This window comes from Carya illinoinensis, chromosome 15 (assembly GCF_018687715.1).
Source record: "Carya illinoinensis cultivar Pawnee chromosome 15, C.illinoinensisPawnee_v1, whole genome shotgun sequence".
NCBI lineage: Eukaryota > Viridiplantae > Streptophyta > Magnoliopsida > Fagales > Juglandaceae > Carya > Carya illinoinensis.
The window spans coordinates 3,012,602-3,032,994 of record NC_056766.1 but is presented as its reverse complement, the minus strand read 5'-3'; the positions used below and the strand labels follow the sequence as shown (position 1 = coordinate 3,032,994).

General features: G+C 35.0%; 3 protein-coding genes across 3 annotated transcripts; 1 reads left to right on the top strand and 2 right to left on the bottom strand.

The window, feature by feature from the left end:
* Positions 1-197: 197 nt before the first annotated feature.
* LOC122295399 (probable glucuronosyltransferase GUT1) lies at positions 198-4,174 on the bottom strand. Its single transcript, XM_043104407.1, has 8 exons — positions 3,723-4,174; positions 3,253-3,399; positions 3,075-3,139; positions 2,433-2,502; positions 1,682-1,900; positions 1,032-1,175; positions 774-909; positions 198-695 (listed from the first exon to the last, which is right to left on the bottom strand). Exons 1-8 carry the CDS (start codon positions 4,086-4,088, stop codon positions 466-468), a joined length of 1,377 nt encoding a protein of 458 aa, XP_042960341.1. The 5' UTR covers positions 4,089-4,174; the 3' UTR covers positions 198-465.
* A 981-nt stretch (positions 4,175-5,155) lies between these two features.
* Positions 5,156-6,942, bottom strand: LOC122295741 (peroxidase 43-like). The gene is made up of 4 exons (XM_043104846.1): positions 6,561-6,942; positions 6,260-6,442; positions 5,940-6,105; positions 5,156-5,686 (listed from the first exon to the last, which is right to left on the bottom strand). Exons 1-4 carry the CDS (start codon positions 6,804-6,806, stop codon positions 5,262-5,264), a joined length of 1,020 nt encoding a protein of 339 aa, XP_042960780.1. The 5' UTR covers positions 6,807-6,942; the 3' UTR covers positions 5,156-5,261.
* Positions 6,943-12,333: 5,391 nt separating this feature from the next.
* LOC122295706 (auxin efflux carrier component 6-like) lies at positions 12,334-18,100 on the top strand. The gene is made up of 7 exons (XM_043104796.1): positions 12,334-12,862; positions 13,286-13,914; positions 16,240-16,447; positions 16,590-16,675; positions 16,845-17,002; positions 17,261-17,337; positions 17,460-18,100. Exons 1-7 carry the CDS (start codon positions 12,435-12,437, stop codon positions 17,524-17,526), a joined length of 1,653 nt encoding a protein of 550 aa, XP_042960730.1. The 5' UTR covers positions 12,334-12,434; the 3' UTR covers positions 17,527-18,100.
* Positions 18,101-20,393: the final 2,293 nt, after the last annotated feature.

The window sequence follows — 20,393 nt, the reverse complement described above, 5'->3', positions numbered from 1 at the left end:
CCCAAAAGTGTTGAAGGGCATTCCATATTTAGAACCCAAACTTTAATCTACGTAACAGGTATTGATAATCTCAATATAGCTTCAGCCACAAGCATCCAAGTTCATCATATCATCCTCCACTATTTCAAGAGCATGGTAATGACAGGGCAGAACAGACACAAGTACAAAAAGAGAAACTTGCAATGGAACTCTAAAGATTGTTTGAACTTGGGGTTACAGTGCTTATCATTGAGAATTAGATTCTTAAAAGTGTATTCGTGATGTCTATGCATAATGAACAGATTACAGAAAAAATGGGGAGGGGGCAGCACCGTCTTTCCCATTCTATTCGGGAGGAATAGATCTAACCTAAGAAATCATGTGCACGAGAGAGAGGCCTAAAACTAACGAAACAAATCAAATAAAATGCGGACTGGTATGAAAAAAAAATATACATGCAAGCAAAGGGATCATCTCTAACCATGATCAAGGCAAAGGCAAGGGAGGTTTCCAGTTAGAGAATTCAACTAAGTTTCTATTTACAATAGATCCGTTGTGCAGCCAGAATGTCTCAGCTGACTGGTGAAATTGCCTTACTTTCCTCTGAAGTTCCCACATAATGCCGTGCAATGCTGAGCATGATACCGATTCGGGAGCATAAACCCACAGGCACCTTACATGTTTACCATGGGCAATCATCTTCTCTATATGTTCATCTGAAAACCCAAAAACAGAAGCCATAACATGTTAATGGAAACTGTATGAAAACCAAGATATAATGAAGTGTCGAATACCTGGTATAGATTCTAGGTAGTCCAAAAGTTGGGGACCAATTTGAGTGGATGGCCATTTTATTGATATCTGGGTGTAGTCAATGGCATTCTGGAAAGGCAATTCTATTTGATCCGATAAGATGACTGGGATGCACTCCTGTTTAGCAGAAACACGCATTATTTTAACTGGTCCACCCTATTTCGTGTATGTGAAAACAGGGAGAGAGAGAGAGAGAGAGAGAGAGAGAGAGAGAGAGAGAGAGAGAGAGAGAGAGAGACCACAAAGTAAGACTCATAATATCTGAGAGACCAAGATGACTCCCCACGAGGAGCAAGGCAGAACTTTGCATTTCGAAGGTGTTCAAAATACTCTATCCTTCCCAATTTTTCAGGGCCACTGAACTTTAGCTCTGGAGATTCCAACTGTTTACAGAGTCAATACGCATACTTTATTAGAAAAAGAACACAAAGTAAATGTAGTCAAGATTTAGCACTTTCAGACGGAACGCACCCCCACACAAGGTGGGATTTCAAAGGATCTTGTACAACCACCGCCAGAAAATAGTTGGCACCATCGCTACTCGTGCTGTGAAAGTATAACTTTTGCCTTTCTATACGCCATCTAGCGCTTGAATAATACTAGTGAATGTTATTAACCAATAAACAATTGCATAAGCCTTTTTGTGCTTCATACAAGTCATGAGATTCTTTTATATATATATATATATATAGGTTTCGAACAATTCATGAGAATTGATCCTATCACTTTTTGCCCTGCTTAGACCGGCAAAAATTTCCTGATGCAAATGACCAAAAATATGTTTGTAGTTCAACCAAAATTCACAGTCGAATCTAGGTTACTGAATACAAAATTGAGCAAACCCGATATTTCATTTAAGGTGATAAAAAGGTATTAGATGATGACATACCTTTTCTGGAAATTTCTTGGCAAGCTCTACCAACTGAAGACGGCCAACCTTTCCTTGTGCACGACCTAAATAGTTTGCCAAATACTTCCGCTTTGATAGAGGCAAAGGCTGGACAAGGGTAGCCCCAGTTCCAGTCATCCTGTCATCAACATTTCCAGGAATTATGATATCTTTCCATGTATTAAAAGAACTTGTGTCTTTCTTATCCGTCCGGTCCCCCTGCACTAACACATAAATAAACATTAGGACCAATGATCTGATAGTCACAGAGAACCCACCCCAAAAATCATTGAAAAAAATTGCAGAAATAGACCAAGCAAATACAAAAAATTGTACATTCAAATCCAGCAACATGGAAAGAACGGACCATGAATTCAATCAGTGTCATACTAAGACATTTCAGTGGGTTGTTCATGAGCCAGGTTAACATATTAATACTGCTCAATCCGCACCACACAACACGCGAGTAATTTTTCTCTTTCAAGTAATGTCCCTCCACATTCAATTTCCATAATTCTTACACTTTCTTATATATAAGACATACATGTCATCGCATTTGAACAGAATAACATACTGCCTATGATAATTATAAAATGTCAAAAATGCCTGAAAATTTTTATACAAGGCATTTGAGCAATGTCTCCGACCAGCAGCAGAAAACAATAGTTGAAGATTACAATCTGTCAGTTTATCCCTGACTGGAATCCATTAAATGAACCTTATAACATGTCTTGGGAAGTAAGCACGGTACCTCAGGAGTCAGAATGACTGAACGATTTATGTATGTTGCCCAAGATTTAAATAAGTGAGCTCCACCACCGCTGCAATTGAGAGAAAGTAACATCATTCACATTTCAATACTAATAGTGAAGATATGTGCAAGCTCAAAATTATTTCTCTTTGCCATAACTATTATCAGAGACTTGGTTTCATTATGTGCACAGTTTGCTAGCTAAGAAAAAAGAAACAAAAAAACAGAGGTAAAAGAATTGAAGGGGTTACAAAAGGGTTGAAATGGTTACTTCAATTGGTAATTTTAACTGAGAGGAACAGGTATCATGACTTGTTGCCAAGTGTATTATTTTCTTGCCCTAACAACCCAACTAAAAGAAATATGCTAACAATAATTTTTATTTCTTTCATGACTTGTTGCTAAATGTATTATAGGCCAATTGGAAAGGCCTATAATGATCTGAACTATGAAGTCATATCTCGCTCTTACAAACTACTTTTAAGCAATGCTCCAGATATGCCATCCTTGTTTCTTCTGAGAATTTCTATCAATTACTATGTTTAAACAGTGTTATCAATCTTCGCTTACAATGACTGCCGATAGTCATCAACATGATCTTTTGGCAAAGAAGAAATAACCCAGAATCGATTCAAATTTTACCTCGGAAAAACAAATATGTGGTCACGACCTCCGGACCGCCTAAAATGTGGCATTTGACTTATGACCTGTAAAAATAGGAGCAAAATGACTGTAACGGAGGTATAGGGTGTTTTTTTTTTTTTTTTAATGTAATGAAGGATATAATATCAAGTAAACAAAGATACCCAAAAGATTATACCTTTACATAGGTCTGGTCAATCTCTTTATCATTAAGACCACCCATTATCCGAACACATTTAGCATATGCCGGCACAAAGAACAGATCCGCTTCCTCTTTCTTTGTCGTCCGATACCTAGACTTCAGAAGCAGCTTGTGTATTTTAACCTACATAATTAATCAATAAAACTATAAAAACAGAAGAGTAATGACTGCATTTTCATAAGTTTTTCATCTGAGGTTAATTTTATTTCATTTCGCTTAAGAAATCAAACTGGAAACCGATTATTTTACACTAAATTAAAAATTTGGAAACTTTTACTCGTTCTCCATGCCTATCTTTCCTAATAAGTAGCCAAATGAAACAACGCACTAAACTCTATCAAACCCAACCACAAAAAGCATCAGTTTCCTACTCGAAAGCTTCAATTTCTTTACATCAATTTTCCCAAGATTTTGCATAAATATGCTGAATTGAAGACTGAATTTACCTGAGTCCCCCACTGGCCCTTCAAGCAAGCCTCGGTGGTGATCGTACCGTCTCTCCCATACATCAGCGACTTGAGTCCATCAATCTCATCCTCGTCATAGACGTAGATCTTGAGGGAGAGGTGGGACCCGTAACCTCGCTCAGGCCAAAAGAGGGACCCACCTCCGGTAAATACGACGTGGCTCTGAGCCGTCGGGACGTGATGGTGGCGGGATAAGTCGGGGCAGGAAGGAAATGAGCGCTCGAGAAGGCGGGTGAGGAAGAAGGTGGCAAAGACTAGGAGGAGGGATCCGATTCGGTGGGTGCGGGTGCAGAGAGGGGCTTGGTGGGCCGCCAATGGCCTGCCTTTGTTGCGTATGCTTCCCATTGCTGCAAGGTTCCGAGTCGGTATGTTCGCACTTCGCAGTGGACGAAGATGATGAGCAGAGGCCAGAGACACAGAAGTTAGAACAAAAAGGAACGACGTCGTTTGGAAAAAACCCAAATGGTCTTCTCTCTGAAAAATTCGACAATTTTTTTTTTAATTTTTTTATAAGTAAATTTGGGGGAAATTTATTTATAAGCTTTATTTTTAGCAAACCCAACACAATGGTAACGTGAAAGTTTTTCTATATGAGAAATGATTTTTAGTGCATAGATACGTTGCATAATCATTTTGAAAAAAGTGAATAAATATAAGATTCACGTGAAAAATTTAATTTTTTAATAATAAACTCTATTATTTTAAAAAAAAATTATATTATACTTGTATATTCTACGACTATATATAATATTACCCAAACTTTATTATTAAGTCAGTGTGTAGAACATATTGAGTAAAGTACTTATATAATATAATATAATTTAAAAAATAAATTTTAAAATTTAAATATTACAAATCAAAATTTACTATTTACGTGTCGTGAATGATATACCATATATACCAACTTAATGATAGAATAACTAATCGAGTTTTAAATCTTATTTATTTATTTATTTTTTTTTGATAGGTTAAATCTTATTTATTTGGAGCATGTGAAAGATACCCTTTTTAACCAAGAGGAATTTGCCATGCTTCCGCAATCTTCTTTTATCATAACCCCCTCATCATTTCATGATAATTTTATACCAATCATTTGATATGACATCAATAAATATTAATGGGATGATAGTTAAAAAATGATAAATAAATATTCTTATTTAGGAAAAATACACGTGTCTTTCACATATTTAAATAATTAATTAATAATTTAATTGAGAGAAATACTACTTATCATTCTTATCAATACACTATTATATAATTTATATTTTTTATCATTTTATTTAAATATATATATATTTACATATCAATATATATTTGTTTAAATCAATTAAAAAAAAACCATATATTTGTGTAAATTGGAAATCGTACGTTATTTTCTTGAACAATGGACAATTATTTGGGAGATACGCATGTTGTAAAGTATCCGACTATTCCAATTATTTAAAACTGCTGCAAACTCGAATCAGACAGAATTCCATGTCCAAGAAATATTAAGCGAGGTAAAATACTCTCATCAAACTAATTAAAACTGCCGCAAACTCGCCTAATCTCTCCCTGCAATCCTGTCTTGACTCCAATATTACCCATCTTCACCATTGCTTTAGTAAAATCTGACTTGAAAGATGGCACAGATCTGCCAGTACTACTCCCATTATTGATGTAGGACTCGAGTACTTGGCTGGTATTCTTGTCATCATTGAGCCTAGCATCAGACGACAAGACAGCAAACCCATCCCTTATGTTGCGAAAGATTTGTTCATCAAATGTGGATTCTGTCACAGCATCCAGAGGTATACGGTCGTCGACGTTTCCAGGTGGGCACAGGGCCTTGAGTTTCGGTAGAAATTGAGGGTTGATTGCTGGGTCAGAGCTATTGCCCATGGTGAAGTCGTACAATCGCTTCTGCAGAAAGAAGCACGCAGTTGTCCCAATGGTGTGTGCACCTGCAATGACAATACATGTGATAATTTTGTGAGCAAAACCATGAAAACGCTGAGAATGTAATACTTTTAATCATGATTACATAGTTAATAGATAATGTGTCGGATCGTGAGTTGTCAATCCATTTAAAATCAATTGGTATCGGAAACTTCTCGACGTCATACCGAACCAAAAGCATAATATAATAATGTAAGAAAACTTTAGGATAAAACATTGGCAAAAGTAATATTAATGTGCATATATATATATATATACCAGAACTAAGAAGGACTAAGTCTTTATGTGAAAGTCCCTTCTGCCTGAACTTGGACTTCAGAAGTCGAATTGAGTCATCCACGTCCGGTAAGTTGGCAGCAAAAGATATATCTGAAACTCGACCGTCTCTCCGGCCGGTTGGCACCTCATAGAATGGCACGCCTATCTGCAGCACGTACGACAAATATTCACATGTTTCTCAACTTGGGTTTCGAAGTAATTATAAACATCATGTGCTCGATCAGATCGAATTTCAGGAGTAATTAACACTGAGCATATCATGCCGACAGACAAGCAAAGCTTCAAATATAAAATGTTACCAAGGATACTGCATCTCTGGCGGCCAAAGCCACGATATCTGCGCAAGAAACCGTACCGTTGCAGACGCTTTCCAGTCTTGCTTTGGCATTCTCTATCACTTCGAAACCCTCCAGGCCTACGTGTCCAGGTGCATTTCTTTCAGAGTTGAAGCCATGGTCGATCAAAACAGACGCATCGCAACCCTGTTTGAAAACAGATGAAATCAAGAAAAAAAGATATATATATATATATAAATACCTGGGAAGTTTAATTTTCTGTGTCTATATGCATGAGCTAGAGAGCTAGAGGATAGAAACGAACCTGAACAAAGCAGTCGTGGAAATGGAGCCTAAGCAGAATTGGAGCATTCCTGGGATTAGTTTGAATGGCATCTCGAACGACTGAGCGAACAATTGATTCAGCTTCTGAGCATGTCTGGGAGTAGAATCCAACTCGAAGTTGCGCTTGTGACATACATGTAAGCTGACAAAACATTAGGAAAGCCAAGACCAAGACCATAATTGGAAAGCTGTGAATGAACATTTGGAGAGATGGGAGTAATGTCATATCTATCAGATTGAAGAGGATGTGTGGAGGAAGATGAAAACTAGGACAATATAAGGTGTATATATATATAGATGATTAAGATGGGATTGGGATCCTGCTGATCATATTGTCTTTGATAAAGCTGTTTCTAGCGTCTACACGAGTTGGCCCTTTGTTTTCTTGATTTCCCCCTTTTCTGCCTATAATTATTACCAAATTTCTTCTTTTTTTTTGTTTTTTTTTTGGCATGTTGCCTCTCTTCTTAGTTAAAAAAATGGCAAAAATGAAAAATGGGAAGGAAAGAGCTGATAGTTCTGAGTAATTATTAGAAAGTATTGAAATACGTATACGTCCCATTCCATAATCGGATGTCATGTGACATGTCAGTTTAAAATTGACATTTATGCAAACAATATTATTTAATTATTACATAACAAGCAATAAAAATATATGTTCCCTAAAAATTTTCTTATGTTCCTAGCTAGATACAAAGGATCCCTCAAATACTAATAAGAATGTGATCAACTTAGCTTGTCATCTTTTGCCATGTTCACTCTCAACATTTGAGCATTTAGTATCTATTCGAGGAAGGTAAAGTTACAACTTGCATATATACAGTGTTGAATCATGTGACACTCAATTTACAAAAGTTAGAATAAAAAGATATAGGTGGCTATATAAAAATAATATACTTAAAGCTGCCTCATTTGCAAAAAAAATTAATAATGGCTTACATGATTGTAATATATATGGGTAGTACTACGTATGACTTGGTAGAGGAAAAGATAGAAGACATACAAAATTGAACAAATTAATGAAGGAAATTGCAAACCGAAACTTCAATATATAGTCATTATCCACATATGAAATCCATAAAAGACAGAGATCAGCTAGACTTGCGTGGCATTATAAAGATATAAAGGTTCAAAGGAGTGAGTGGTTAAAACCAAATTAAGAAGATAGCGATCATGACAGCTGACCGGAAAACTAGCTAGTTAGCTATATGATGATCGATTCACGTGGAATGGATCGATAACGCTGCATTTCTGATCACCTTTATTAGATGGCAAAGAAAAAGCGGTAAAAATTAATGCATATATAATAAGGATTGACAACATATCACACGATCAATCAATCTAAAAAAATAAATATAACTCAATCTATTAAGACATGATTTAAAATTTAATCAATCTATTTAATAATATAAAATTAACTTGTTTTAATGCGGGTGACAATATGCATGTGACACGATCTATGAATCTAACATGAATATGATACGAAATTAATGAATTTCAATTTAATATTAATGGGTTCATATTAAAATGGGTTGACTAAGACACGATATAAAAATGGCTCAACCTGCTATATAATCTGAAATTAACTTGCTTTAATCCGTTTAGATTTTATTTTAAAATCATTATTTTATTATTGTTAAGTTGTAATATTGATTTTTTTACTATATTAATATTTTTCTTGTCGAAATTGTAATTCCTGGCCTATACTCATATTTGTTATTATAGGATTTGTAATTTTAGTTTTATTATATGTTAAAATTTGAAAAATATTGATTTTTTTATTAGTAAATACGTAGTTTTATTTTATTTAAGATATTATGGTTTCTAATAAATATACATTTTAAGTTTTATATAAAATTATATTAATCAAGTCAAATGGATTACGCGTGTTAGTTCAACGACTCATTTACATGATGAGTTTAAATGAGTCATGTTATGTTGACCCATATTATATAAAATAAATAATAAAATCTATCTCTTCTCGTATTTTCACAACATGATCCTATTCAAAAATCTGGTTGAATTGAATTTTGGAACTATTTAACCCCCATAATGATCAATATTTACGAAAGCTAGATACATATTATGAGCCAGATGTATGGAGATTTCAAGAATCTCTAGGAAAAAAAATATATATATATATATATATTATGAGCCAGATGTTCAATATATAGCATGCATGGGGCATTTGGTTTATAAGAGATTCATGCCTTCATATATTAATTAATGGCAATATTCACTCCATGGAACCAAGCTCGATCGGCTGCACTACTTAACATATAAGAGGTCTCTAATTAATGCAAGTTAACCGGCAAGTACGAGAATACATGACAGTACTTATATAATAATAATCATAGCAATCAGTTCAAATTACATGAAGAGGAAATTCTGAGATCGATCGAAACATCCTCCAATTGGTGTAATACGTGCTGCTAATTATTAGAATCAACGTCGATATATGGTTCTCTTTATTTTTATACACGCGCATGCAAAACTCTGCACGGTAAGGGATCTATTAGCAGCTCTGATATTTACCTGATCATTGGGCCCTGTAGTACTGTTCATGTGGACGATTACCAAGAGCAATGCTGTACATGATTATCTCATAGGAGAGGCAGAGACAGAAGAGAAAGGGAGCTAACTAGGCAAAATGCAGCAGAAGTTATGAAAAAATCTACTTTTAATTCTACGTACGTATCTCCCCCCACCCCCTTTTTTTTTTTTTTTTTAAGTTGAATTACATGGGAGCTGAAAGCCTAAAACTTAAATTTCGGATTTTTATTTATATTTTTTTGTGGGGGAGGGGGTTGTTTCTGATCTAGCCCATGCGGCCAGCAGTACAGAAAAGGGACTGAGCTGGGGGCGTACGTCGCAGACAAGGCATGCGCTGCTGACATGCACGGGATCACGGATCAGAGAGGTGGGACTAGATAGCTAGCAAAAACCACATGGATGTCGTTTCGCTATCAAAACAACCCAAAGGAAGCAATACAAAGAGTACAATTATTGCTGTCCTGGCCGGTTTTTAGAGGCAACCACTTTACTCAGTATATATGTAGTACTACACCCTATCTTGATCCCTTCCCTTCGATCTCCTCATGTCTTGTCCCATCACCTTTGCACTTGCTGTTGCTGCTGGCGCTGCATCAGCGCCTTATAATTTGAATGAATTCTAATTATTATGTGAATATGTTTAAACATGCCTACCTAGCTATCTGCATCATCTCTGGACTCCACGTACGTCAACTACTTTTTCAATCCGTTTAGTGAAATATTAGCTTCTGCATGCGCTTCCATCAACTTTTCCTTTTAATGAATGAGCAACAAAAACGAAAGACCACATGATGCATTGAGCAGTAGATCCTAACAAAGTTTCCTTCGAAAAATGTGGATTGTAGATATTCAATGATATTATATATCCTTAAAAGTCAAAGCCCTGGCTGGATATGATATATATATCCTTGACAAGCAGATCTATTCCCTTTAGGTCGATTCAACTGGCAGTTTAAGTATGTACGTACGTACCTTCTATGTTAAAATTGGCTGATATTTGAACTTCGAGACAGAGCAACTGATATCAAGTGAAGGATAGCTCGGGTATCCGGAATTAATTTGCAGACATGTACGTACAAATTACATGGTGATGGCTTAAACTCGGAAGCTGTAAACATACTATGTTTGTCTGTGGAACATACGCAGCTTCTTGTTGGCTGCAGATCAGATTTGAACTATTCTGACAGAAGTGTAAAATACTTAATTCATTGAATTTTAAAAGCAAGTAAACTTTATGAGAAGCAACAGACATTTTTATGATAAATAGTACTCGAAAAGGTGGGTTAAACTTTCTTCCTCACTTTTTACAGTGGGTCTCCAAACCAACCCCAAAGTTTTACTTTTATCAAGCTCTAAAAAAATGAGCTTTTACCAGAAAGGAACAATGAGAAAGGGAAGAGAAAACAGATTAGAGCAAAAGCCCATTGATGTACATATATACAAGTAAACTATATACAAGCAAGCATGGGACCCTTGGGAATTAGATCGATCATTAACATCGGATTTGAAGATTTATTTCTAGATTCTCAATGATCGATCACTTAACACGAGGAAAGAAGTAGAATTCCATACATAGTCTATGTGTGAGAGCAAAAGAGGTTTTGAAGGTCGCCAGGACACATGATTTTAGGGTTAGCTTGCTTCACTACTGCTCTGCATGATCAGGGTCAAATCAAGTACAAAACCCCCTTTTCTTTCGAATGGTAGCTTTGCATATGGGCCGGTGGTTTGTCACTTTAAAGTTCGAAACACTTTTGAGTACTTTGGCTCCTGTCTACTGTTTATATTTTTCTTTTTCTACTTTTGAAAAAAAAATTACTTACTCGAACATGATATTTGCTGCATTATGAAATTCATTCATAGGTGATGTTATTATTAGTTTTTTAATTTTTTTTTTCTTTTTTTTTATGTATACTCACGTGTATCCACGATATCGTTTCATGTTATCGCTATGAAAGTATACATAGGAATAGGAGTGGAAAAACATATTTTTAGATTGTGTTTGTGTCGTGTCAAGTCATGAATATTTAATTTTATAGGTCAATCCAAACGTAACATGTTAAGCTAAATACGTCAAACTTTCAAATCTTAATCTAACTCATTTAGATAACGGGTCATGTCTTGTCACCAAATTAAAAATATATTAATACGACACGACTTATTTAAACCCGTTTGTTTCATATAAATTGGTTAATCTACAATGTATAATTTATTTGAACTGATTAACATAATTTTACATAAAAGTTAAAATCTATATTTATTAATAACCACAATATCTTAAAAAATATGTATCAATATTTTTCAAATTGTAACATATAATAAAACCAATATTATAAATTATACAATAACAAATATGAGAATAGATATAAAATTACAATCCCAACAATAAAAACAATAAAAATATAAGTATACTAAAAAATATCAATATTACAATTTAACAATAATAAAATTTTAATTTTAAAATAATTTATAGATGAGTTTATTTTGTATTAAGCAGGTTGGCCCGTTTATAACTTGTGTCTTAACGGGTTAACTCTTTTTAATCTGAAGTTGTTAATATCAAACACAAACATATTGTCACCCCTACATAGGAAGTACGATGTCATATTAGTAACTCGACAATCCGACAAGCCCTATTTTAAACTTATTCTACAACTGTTTTTAGTACATTTATTATAACTAAATGTTGTGTACATATACATCTTTTATAGATAATCCAACTCTTTTGTTTGGAAAAATTTGTACATATCACTCTCATATCACATCTATATATCCTACCATATTGATACAGAATTACTCATGATTATAAATCCTTGAGACGTAAAATGAAGTGTACTTCTTCTAAACATTAATTATATGATAGGAAAAAAAAAAAAAACATCATGGATAACCCTCGTTGACCTAGTATGTATCATGATAAAATTATCTTAATCAGTAAAAACGTTGTAGCTGGTGCCTCACTCATTAGCTCGTTAGTACTTTAAAATGGCAATTTCTATGTCTCCAACTACCGAGAGGAACATGATACACAGAATAGATTTTCATATTTGCCACGTGGAAATTGAGAAACCTTTTTCTTTTACATTAATAAATGTGACAATAAATTAATATATATATCTCATTAAGCTCAGTTCTAAAGTATCTCCAAAGTGAAGATACAATTCATAGAAGGGCATTCTTGTCCATAAATATCCTATATAAATGCTGACTTCCTTCTGCATTTTACTATAATGTAATCCTCGGACCACAGAAAAAAACACACTCAGAACGACCCAAAAAAATTGAGAGATCAGTTGGAGAGATGATAACTGGGAATGATTTCTACAAGGTCATGTGTGCAATGGTTCCTCTATATTTCGCAATGATGGTAGCATATAGCTCAGTGAAATGGTGGAAGATATTCACTCCCGAGCAGTGCTCAGGGATCAACCGGTTCGTGGCCGTCTTTGCGGTTCCGGTGCTGTCCTTCCACTTCATATCTCTGAACAATCCCTACCAAATGGACACCAAGTTCATACTGGCCGACACTCTCTCTAAGGTTGTGGTCCTTGTCTTGCTCTCACTGTGGGCTATCTTCTTCAATGGCAGCTTGGATTGGCTCATCACTCTGTTCTCTGTGGCTACTTTGCCTAACACACTCGTCATGGGAATTCCTTTACTCAAAGCCATGTATGGAGATTTCACTCAGAGCCTCATGGTGCAGGTGGTTGTGCTTCAATGCATCATATGGTACAGCACTGCAAACTAACATTTTCTCTTTTTTTTTTTTTTTTTTTTCTTTTTTCTTTACTAGTCACATCTTGATTCTTGTGAAAGCTTGATTTATGGGTCTCTTTCTTGATACTGCTCTCTCTGTGATCACTTTCTCTTAGTTTTAGGTGATAGTAACTTAGCTAGACCTTTCGGAGAAAGGAAGCCGAAAAGTTGGAAAAACACAAAATTAATGTCAGTCCCATCTCATAGACTCGTACCATATATTTAAAGCAGATTCTCTAACCGCAAAAGTTTATGTTAATCAGCTTAGGTTTAGCACGTAAAAGTCTTTGTTTTAGCAGTAATTCAGATACAAATCAGATGTGGTACTTAGGTAGTGTAATTCTGTCTCATATGAACGTGTGTGTCTGCATTATAACTGAGTTCTAATGCTTATAGGTACACACTCTTGCTATTCCTCTTCGAATACCGAGCCGCTACCCTGCTGATCCAATCCAAGTTTCCGGGCTCCGCCGCCGCCTCGATAACCAAATTCGAGCTTGATAATGACGTGATATCACTCGACGGCCGAGACCCTCTCCGTACCGAGTCTGAACTTGACGACAATGGCCGCACCATCCGCGTTCGCATCCGACGGTCTACATCCTCCGCGCCCGATCAGTCCACTCTGTCCCCCTCCATAGCCATCACCCCCAGAGCTTCCAACCTCTCCAACGCCGAAATCTTCTCTATCAACACCCCGGTACAACTACTACCGCACGATGCCTCATTCGGGCACGCGGACCTCGCTATTGGGTACCGCTCCGTGAGTCCCCGGTTATCTGGATACGCGTCGTCTGACGCCTACTCGCTCCAGCCGACGCCACGGGCCTCGAATTTCAACGAGCTGGAGACAACGACAGCGACCACGGCTGCGAACACTCCTGTATGGACGAGGTCCCCCGTTGCCGGTAGGATTTTCCGGCAGACTTCTCCGACGTTCTCCGGCGTGAAGCTGATGTGGGATTCACCAGGGAAGTCATGTACGCAGGGGGAGAGACAAGGGTACAAAGATGTCGTGGTTGCAGGTACGTACCCAGTACTCTACTGGTGTGTGTGCTGCTGTCGTTTCTATTTACGTGAGAAAAATCAAGCAGACATGAAACGCTTTTCAGATGGGGTACTGCACGTTTTGTCTCCGGAGGCCATGAATGTTTTCTGCATAAACCTGACAGATCAAGCTGGTCTGAGGTTGATACATCTGATAACGAATTAACTGGTTGTCTTTGTCAATTATGGAACTAAAAACACTTGCATTTTCCATGGATTTGGCTTGCATCCTGTGCCAGGACATCTCCTGTTAAAGATTAATGGTCATGATTGTTTGTTAATAATCCTACTTAATAACTTTCATCTTTTACACGTCCAACACATTTCATCCTCTCTAAATATTTATTCATTATACATATTTATTCATTAAATATAATAGTTTGTATCAAATATATTTATATATTTTGATTTTATAATATTTACAATAAATAATATATTATATACCAGAAGGAAATAAATAACCTAATAAATGTAAGTGCATTCTCATTAATATTTTTAAATTTATTTTTAAGAAAATTTTGACAAAACATTTATACGAGTAATGCTAGGTATATTTTAAAGTATATAAATTTTACATTTTAAAAAATAAAAAATAAAAACGAGTTTTAAATTAAAAATATAATTTTTTAAATAAATCTCAAATTTATTACTTTTGCTTTAAAAAAAATGCAATATTTATCCATCCTAAAATTAAAATTGTAAATATCATTTTTAAAGTTAGAGGAGATGAAAAATAAGTACAAGTACACACTAAGAAAAAAGAAAATAGAAAAAAATTTGAAAGACTACGATTATTTAGTGGTAGCCAATCATAACCATTAATTTCTTAACAGTAGATTTCCTGTTATTTTTACACAGGAAGCAAACCAGATCCTTTCCTAATCTAGAGGGAGATTTCTCTCAGTAGTGTTGGGTAGTAGGGGTCGGATGGACCATGCATGCATCTCTGCATCTTTTGGCGTTTGTTTTTTTTCCTTTTTGTCCTCAGAAATTGATGAGATCGTTGTCGTGTGGCATTTCTCACCTTCCATGAGAGGAAGGGTTTGTCCATTCGATTCAAAAATACATAGAGACACTGTTTTGTAAGTCAAAACTGATCACCTCCACGCCAAAAAAAAACAAGAGGCATGAACAGTTTAGGCACTACTGTACTTAGAACAGTGTTACTGTTCATGCAGCCTTCATTTCTCCACCTAACTCTCATAGTACCGATCGACCTCTCCTTTAATTTTGTTACCTGAAATAAGAAATCCATTGTCCAACTTTCCACAAAATAAGTCGACATTAATGATATGACCGAGAGTAGTCGTCCATGCAGTAGTAATACCAGTACTAGCTCATCAGATTGATCATGGTGAGAAAACTCAGACAAGACTCCAACATAACTTTATGTATTTTGTCTATTAATTTATTTTCCATTTTCCATTTTCTTTTATTTTTGTTTTATTAATTTGTCCACTGGTATTGAGTGCTCCTGACATGATTAGATTGAATAAAAAGATGTGGCCCCGTGCGTCCACGCTTCACCAATATTAGCAAATCAATATATAAAAATAAAACCAGCCCAAGGTGTCGAAAGGTCTCTTGAGTTATTTTTCCATCCAAACACATATATTAAACATGTTAAAAATAGAAGAGAAATAATCTAAATATATAAATCTCGTATAAATTCTTGTAAACCAGTAGATTTTACCTAAAAATGGTATAAAAAAAATTATTATTTATTAATAGAATTTACTTTTTTATAAAAAATTTATATCAGACTGATCTACTTGAGACTTATACCTAACATTACTTATAATATAATATCTTTTTATTCATCTAACATTTTGTAACAAGGGTTTGATTTTATATGGTATGAAAATACAATATATCTTGAATTCATATAATATATATATAAGACTTAGTCAGAATCTTACTTGATAGGCGCCATCATTTGCTCAAGGCACGTGTGTAATGATAGAGGGCAGCCTACTTGATTGCCTAATTGGTACTCATGAGCATTTTAGTTAAAAGAACCATTATTGAAACAGCACCCACAAAGTTCTCATTTCCTAATTATCATGATGTCTAATTAATTACATGTGTCGTCTCAAAATCAGTACTTTTCTTTCTTTCTTTTTTTCTTGAAGAGATTAACATATATATATATATAATATTATAATTAGATCTCACTACTTCTGTCATCTAAGTACTGATCTAATTGCATGTTGACCTTGCGATCGAGTTGTTAGTGTATTTGACATGGGTATTAAGTTTTTAACTACATTAATTTAAGTGACTTTCATGACTCTATATATTAGGGAAAGAAATTAGCTTCAGAGAAAGCACCAAAATTGAAATGCCGGAGGAAGAAGCTGATACCAAAGGCGCCGCACCGACAGTTCAAGAAATGCCACATGCTTTTGTCATGATGAGACTTATACTCATCGTTGTTGGAAGGAAGATTTCTCGAAACCCAAACACATACTCAAGTATATTAGGGCTCCTGTGGTCTCTAATCTCATTCAAGTGAGTTACTCATGAATATATATGTGTGTATATATATATATTATACACACACACATGAACTTTATATTTTTGAATAAGTAATTATGCATGCATGTATTTTGTGCTAGTTTATGACAACAAGCTTCCATGGATATATATACAGATGGAATATAGGGATGCCCAATTTGGTGAAATACTCGATAAAAATAATCTCAGATGCAGGTCTTGGGATGGCCATGTTCAGTTTAGGTATATTATCTTCCTTTCACGTGTGTGTGTGGATATATATTTATATTTATATATATGCATTTGTCATCTATTTTTTAGCTCATGCTTTCACGCACATTGGTACGTTAGACCAGGGATAACTGCACTTCTGAATTAATATGACATATATAATTAATGCTACATGTTGCAGGGCTGTTCATGGCTCTGCAGCCCCGGATTATCGCCTGTGGAAAGAAAAGGGCGACCATGGGGATGGCGATTCGCTTCCTTTCGGGCCCCATTATAATGTCGGCCACGTCGGTTGCTGTTGGATTAAGAGGTGTAGAACTACATGCTGCCATTGTACAGGTACAAATGTAGAAGGTTTAATTAATTATATTGTTTGCATGATTGCATTTTGTACGTACGTACGTACATGCAGATTCATTATCTCTGTATGTTGCTGCATGCCTTTTTCTTTCGGGATAAAAAACCAGCTAGATCAGGCACATATATAGCGAGATATATAGGGCAGAATATATATGTATATATCTGCATTTTGATTAGAAAACTCTGCTCTGCTGAAGTTAATTTGAAATAATGTTATAATTTGGTGCTGAATCACAGGCAGCTCTTCCACAAGGGATTGTGCCATTTGTCTTCGCAAGGGAATATGGATTGCACCCCGACATCTTGAGCACAGGGTACGTACGTAAGACTGATTTAATGATCATCTATCTTTGACCTTGATTTACATCGATCCAAAAACACATTGGATTATTAAAACTAATCTACACTTAAAGAAATACTTGATCTCCTTTTGCAGGGTTATCTTTGGGATGCTAGTTTCATTACCTGTAACTCTCCTCTACTACATATTTCTAGGTCTATGAAGGGGATTCGGAGGATTAAAATCATGATCAAGTTGGTACGTTTTCAATAATTAAAGCATGAGGAGGAGCATCCAATTAGGTATTGTGCTCATAGCAATTAGTAGCATGAAGTTGTTCAGCAACGTAACGTTTAAGTACTGTCTCTCTACAATTTCATCATATATATATATGGTCGACCATTCGTGTCCATGGTTGGCCGGCCATGATGTTGGATCGATCTGGCCAACATATTCATGACATGTCATTAACGAGATCAATGCAGGGTTCTTAGGCTTTCCATTATTGTAAAACGCTGTTAAAAATTGACGTTGCTTAGGGTGCAATATTATTAATATCAAAAGCCAATTAGAGATTAGGGTCAAAATTAGAATGTGACAGGTTGATGATCTTAAATGCCGAAAGGGAAGAAAAAAGGAACATCATGTGTGTACGTATGATGATTTAGGTAGGACTAGCTATCTAGGAGCCTTATTTTCGTGTTGGATGGTGGGTGAAGTACTTGTGCAACGTCCAAGTATGCTTTGATGACTCGACAACAAAGAAAATTATGTCATTTCCACTTGTACGTGTATTATTTTGTCTTTCAGCATCCAAATGAATCGTCACAAATCACAGTACAGTTTATTTATGGAACAAAGAAAAACTTGCCATAAAATTTTCTAAAGTTGTGTCCAAGAGGATCCTCCTCGATTATTCCTCTTGTTGCCAATACATCCAAAAAGCAAGGAGGCATTCGGATTACATGATCGGCAGCTTGCCCCTTCACACAAGAACATTCTTTTTAAAGGAGATAAATGATCGGCAGCTTGCCCCTTCACACAAGAACATTCTTTTTAAAGGAGATAAACTTTCTCGATGATCAGGCACAAGTCGTCCAACATAATAATGTTTGTTTTGTATAGAAAGTATCTTTCCTTTCAGGATGGACCATTTGTCAATCGTTCATGCCGCCTCCAAATTGGACCTATATGTAAGGATATACATGATGCTCCAATGCAATGAATATGATCAGTATCCTTAATTTTTATAAGATTATTTCCAAAGGAAAGTGTGATAACTGATAACTGATACCCATGTAGCATTGATTAGTGATAAGGGTACATAGGTGTATAAGATCCTACCTTATTTGAGAATGAGAAGTTCTTATTTCTTATAATGATCTGATAGAGCTCTAAATGTACTATTTACTAGTTTTTTTAGAGTATAGACTACCAGATACGGATTGTGCTCTCTTGGGTCATAACAAGAATTAAGTGCTTTCGTTTTAAAAGTTCTTATCATATCATTAGTGTAAGGGAATTTTTTTCCTCGGGCCAAAGGCCTAGAAGACAAGCCTTAACGCAATGAATATGAACAATATCCTTAATTCTTATAAGATTATTTTCAAAGGAAATTGTGATAATTGATACCTATGCAGTATTGATCAATGATAAGGGTACCTAGTTGTATAAGATCTCACATTATTTGAGAAGAATAAGTTCTTATAGGTCGTTACAGGAATTAAGTGTGCACTAGCATGGAGACTGTCATGACAAGTCCACCTTCATGCTTCAAATGAATATTTACTTGATCGTTCATGAGGAATTTGCTTGTTAGAATATTATATCATTGAAATGAAGGTAAAGTGATCAAGATTAAAACTAAGTAGGACGACTAATTAGATATAAAACATCATGTTAAACATTCACCAATTATCATAAAAAAAATTAAATTAAATTTGAGTTTGATCATTTAAGTTTTATTATAACACTTAGGTGTATGAATTTAGCTTGCATATATAAGAGTTATCTCTGGGGAGATCTTAATTTTAAGCTGCAAGAAGTTTTCCACCAAAATTAAACTTCAGGATTAAGTAATTAATGAGCTGTATTCTGCTTATAATTTGTAGGCAACTAGAAAGAAGAAGAAAATCCTTTTAAATGTTTGATTAATACTCTCTCTCTCTCTCTCTCTCTCTCTCTCTCTCTCTCTCTCTCTCTCTCTCTCTCTCTCTCTCTCTCTCTCTCTCTCTCTATAAACCCGGCCCATTTGATCAACTAGAACGAGAGGATATAAAAAGCTGTCGATTCCCCCGAAAAGCTTGAATGTCCAAGGAGAGCCCAATAATATGCCGGGACAAGCCTCTAGTTTTGAACTTAGTTACTGTACATATTAAGTTACCCACTTACATTTGTGGCAATACTTGTCCGGTCTTTCCTTGGGTCATCCCATCAAGAGTGCCCGTTTTTGCATAATATGTGTTGAATGCAACTATATGTTAGATTATAAAATTCTTTAATTTTAAAATAAATATAATGTATCACATATCACAAATGACATTAATTTCACGTCAATTTGGAAAATTTATTTTGTAAGTTCTATACATTTATAGTAATTCAACTTGACACTACTAGTGGTTGGACTAGCATTATTCTTTAATCACATTTAAAAAATAATTCTTTAATCATAAAGAAAAAGAAAAAAAATTCCCAACGGAAACTACTAGCGGTTGGACTAGCATTATTCATATTTATGGAGTTTGGGATATTAAAGCATTGTTATTGGATTATGCATATAATGTAAAGGATACTTTTGATGAATGTAAGATGAATTTAGATTTTGGTTATTCTATTCACATAAATTTTTATATTGGAATAGCTATTTTTTCATTATATAACAATAAAATAATATGAGATGAGTTTGACTTTGACTATTCTCGTCAAATTTTCACATTGAATTATCTATTTATTCATTATATATTAATGAATAATTAATAATTACAAAAATATTTAATTTTTTTAATCAATAATTTATTTTATTTTATCATATTTTACTATTCTACCTATTATATATTAATCATATTTTAATTAAATTACGGGTTAAAAAAT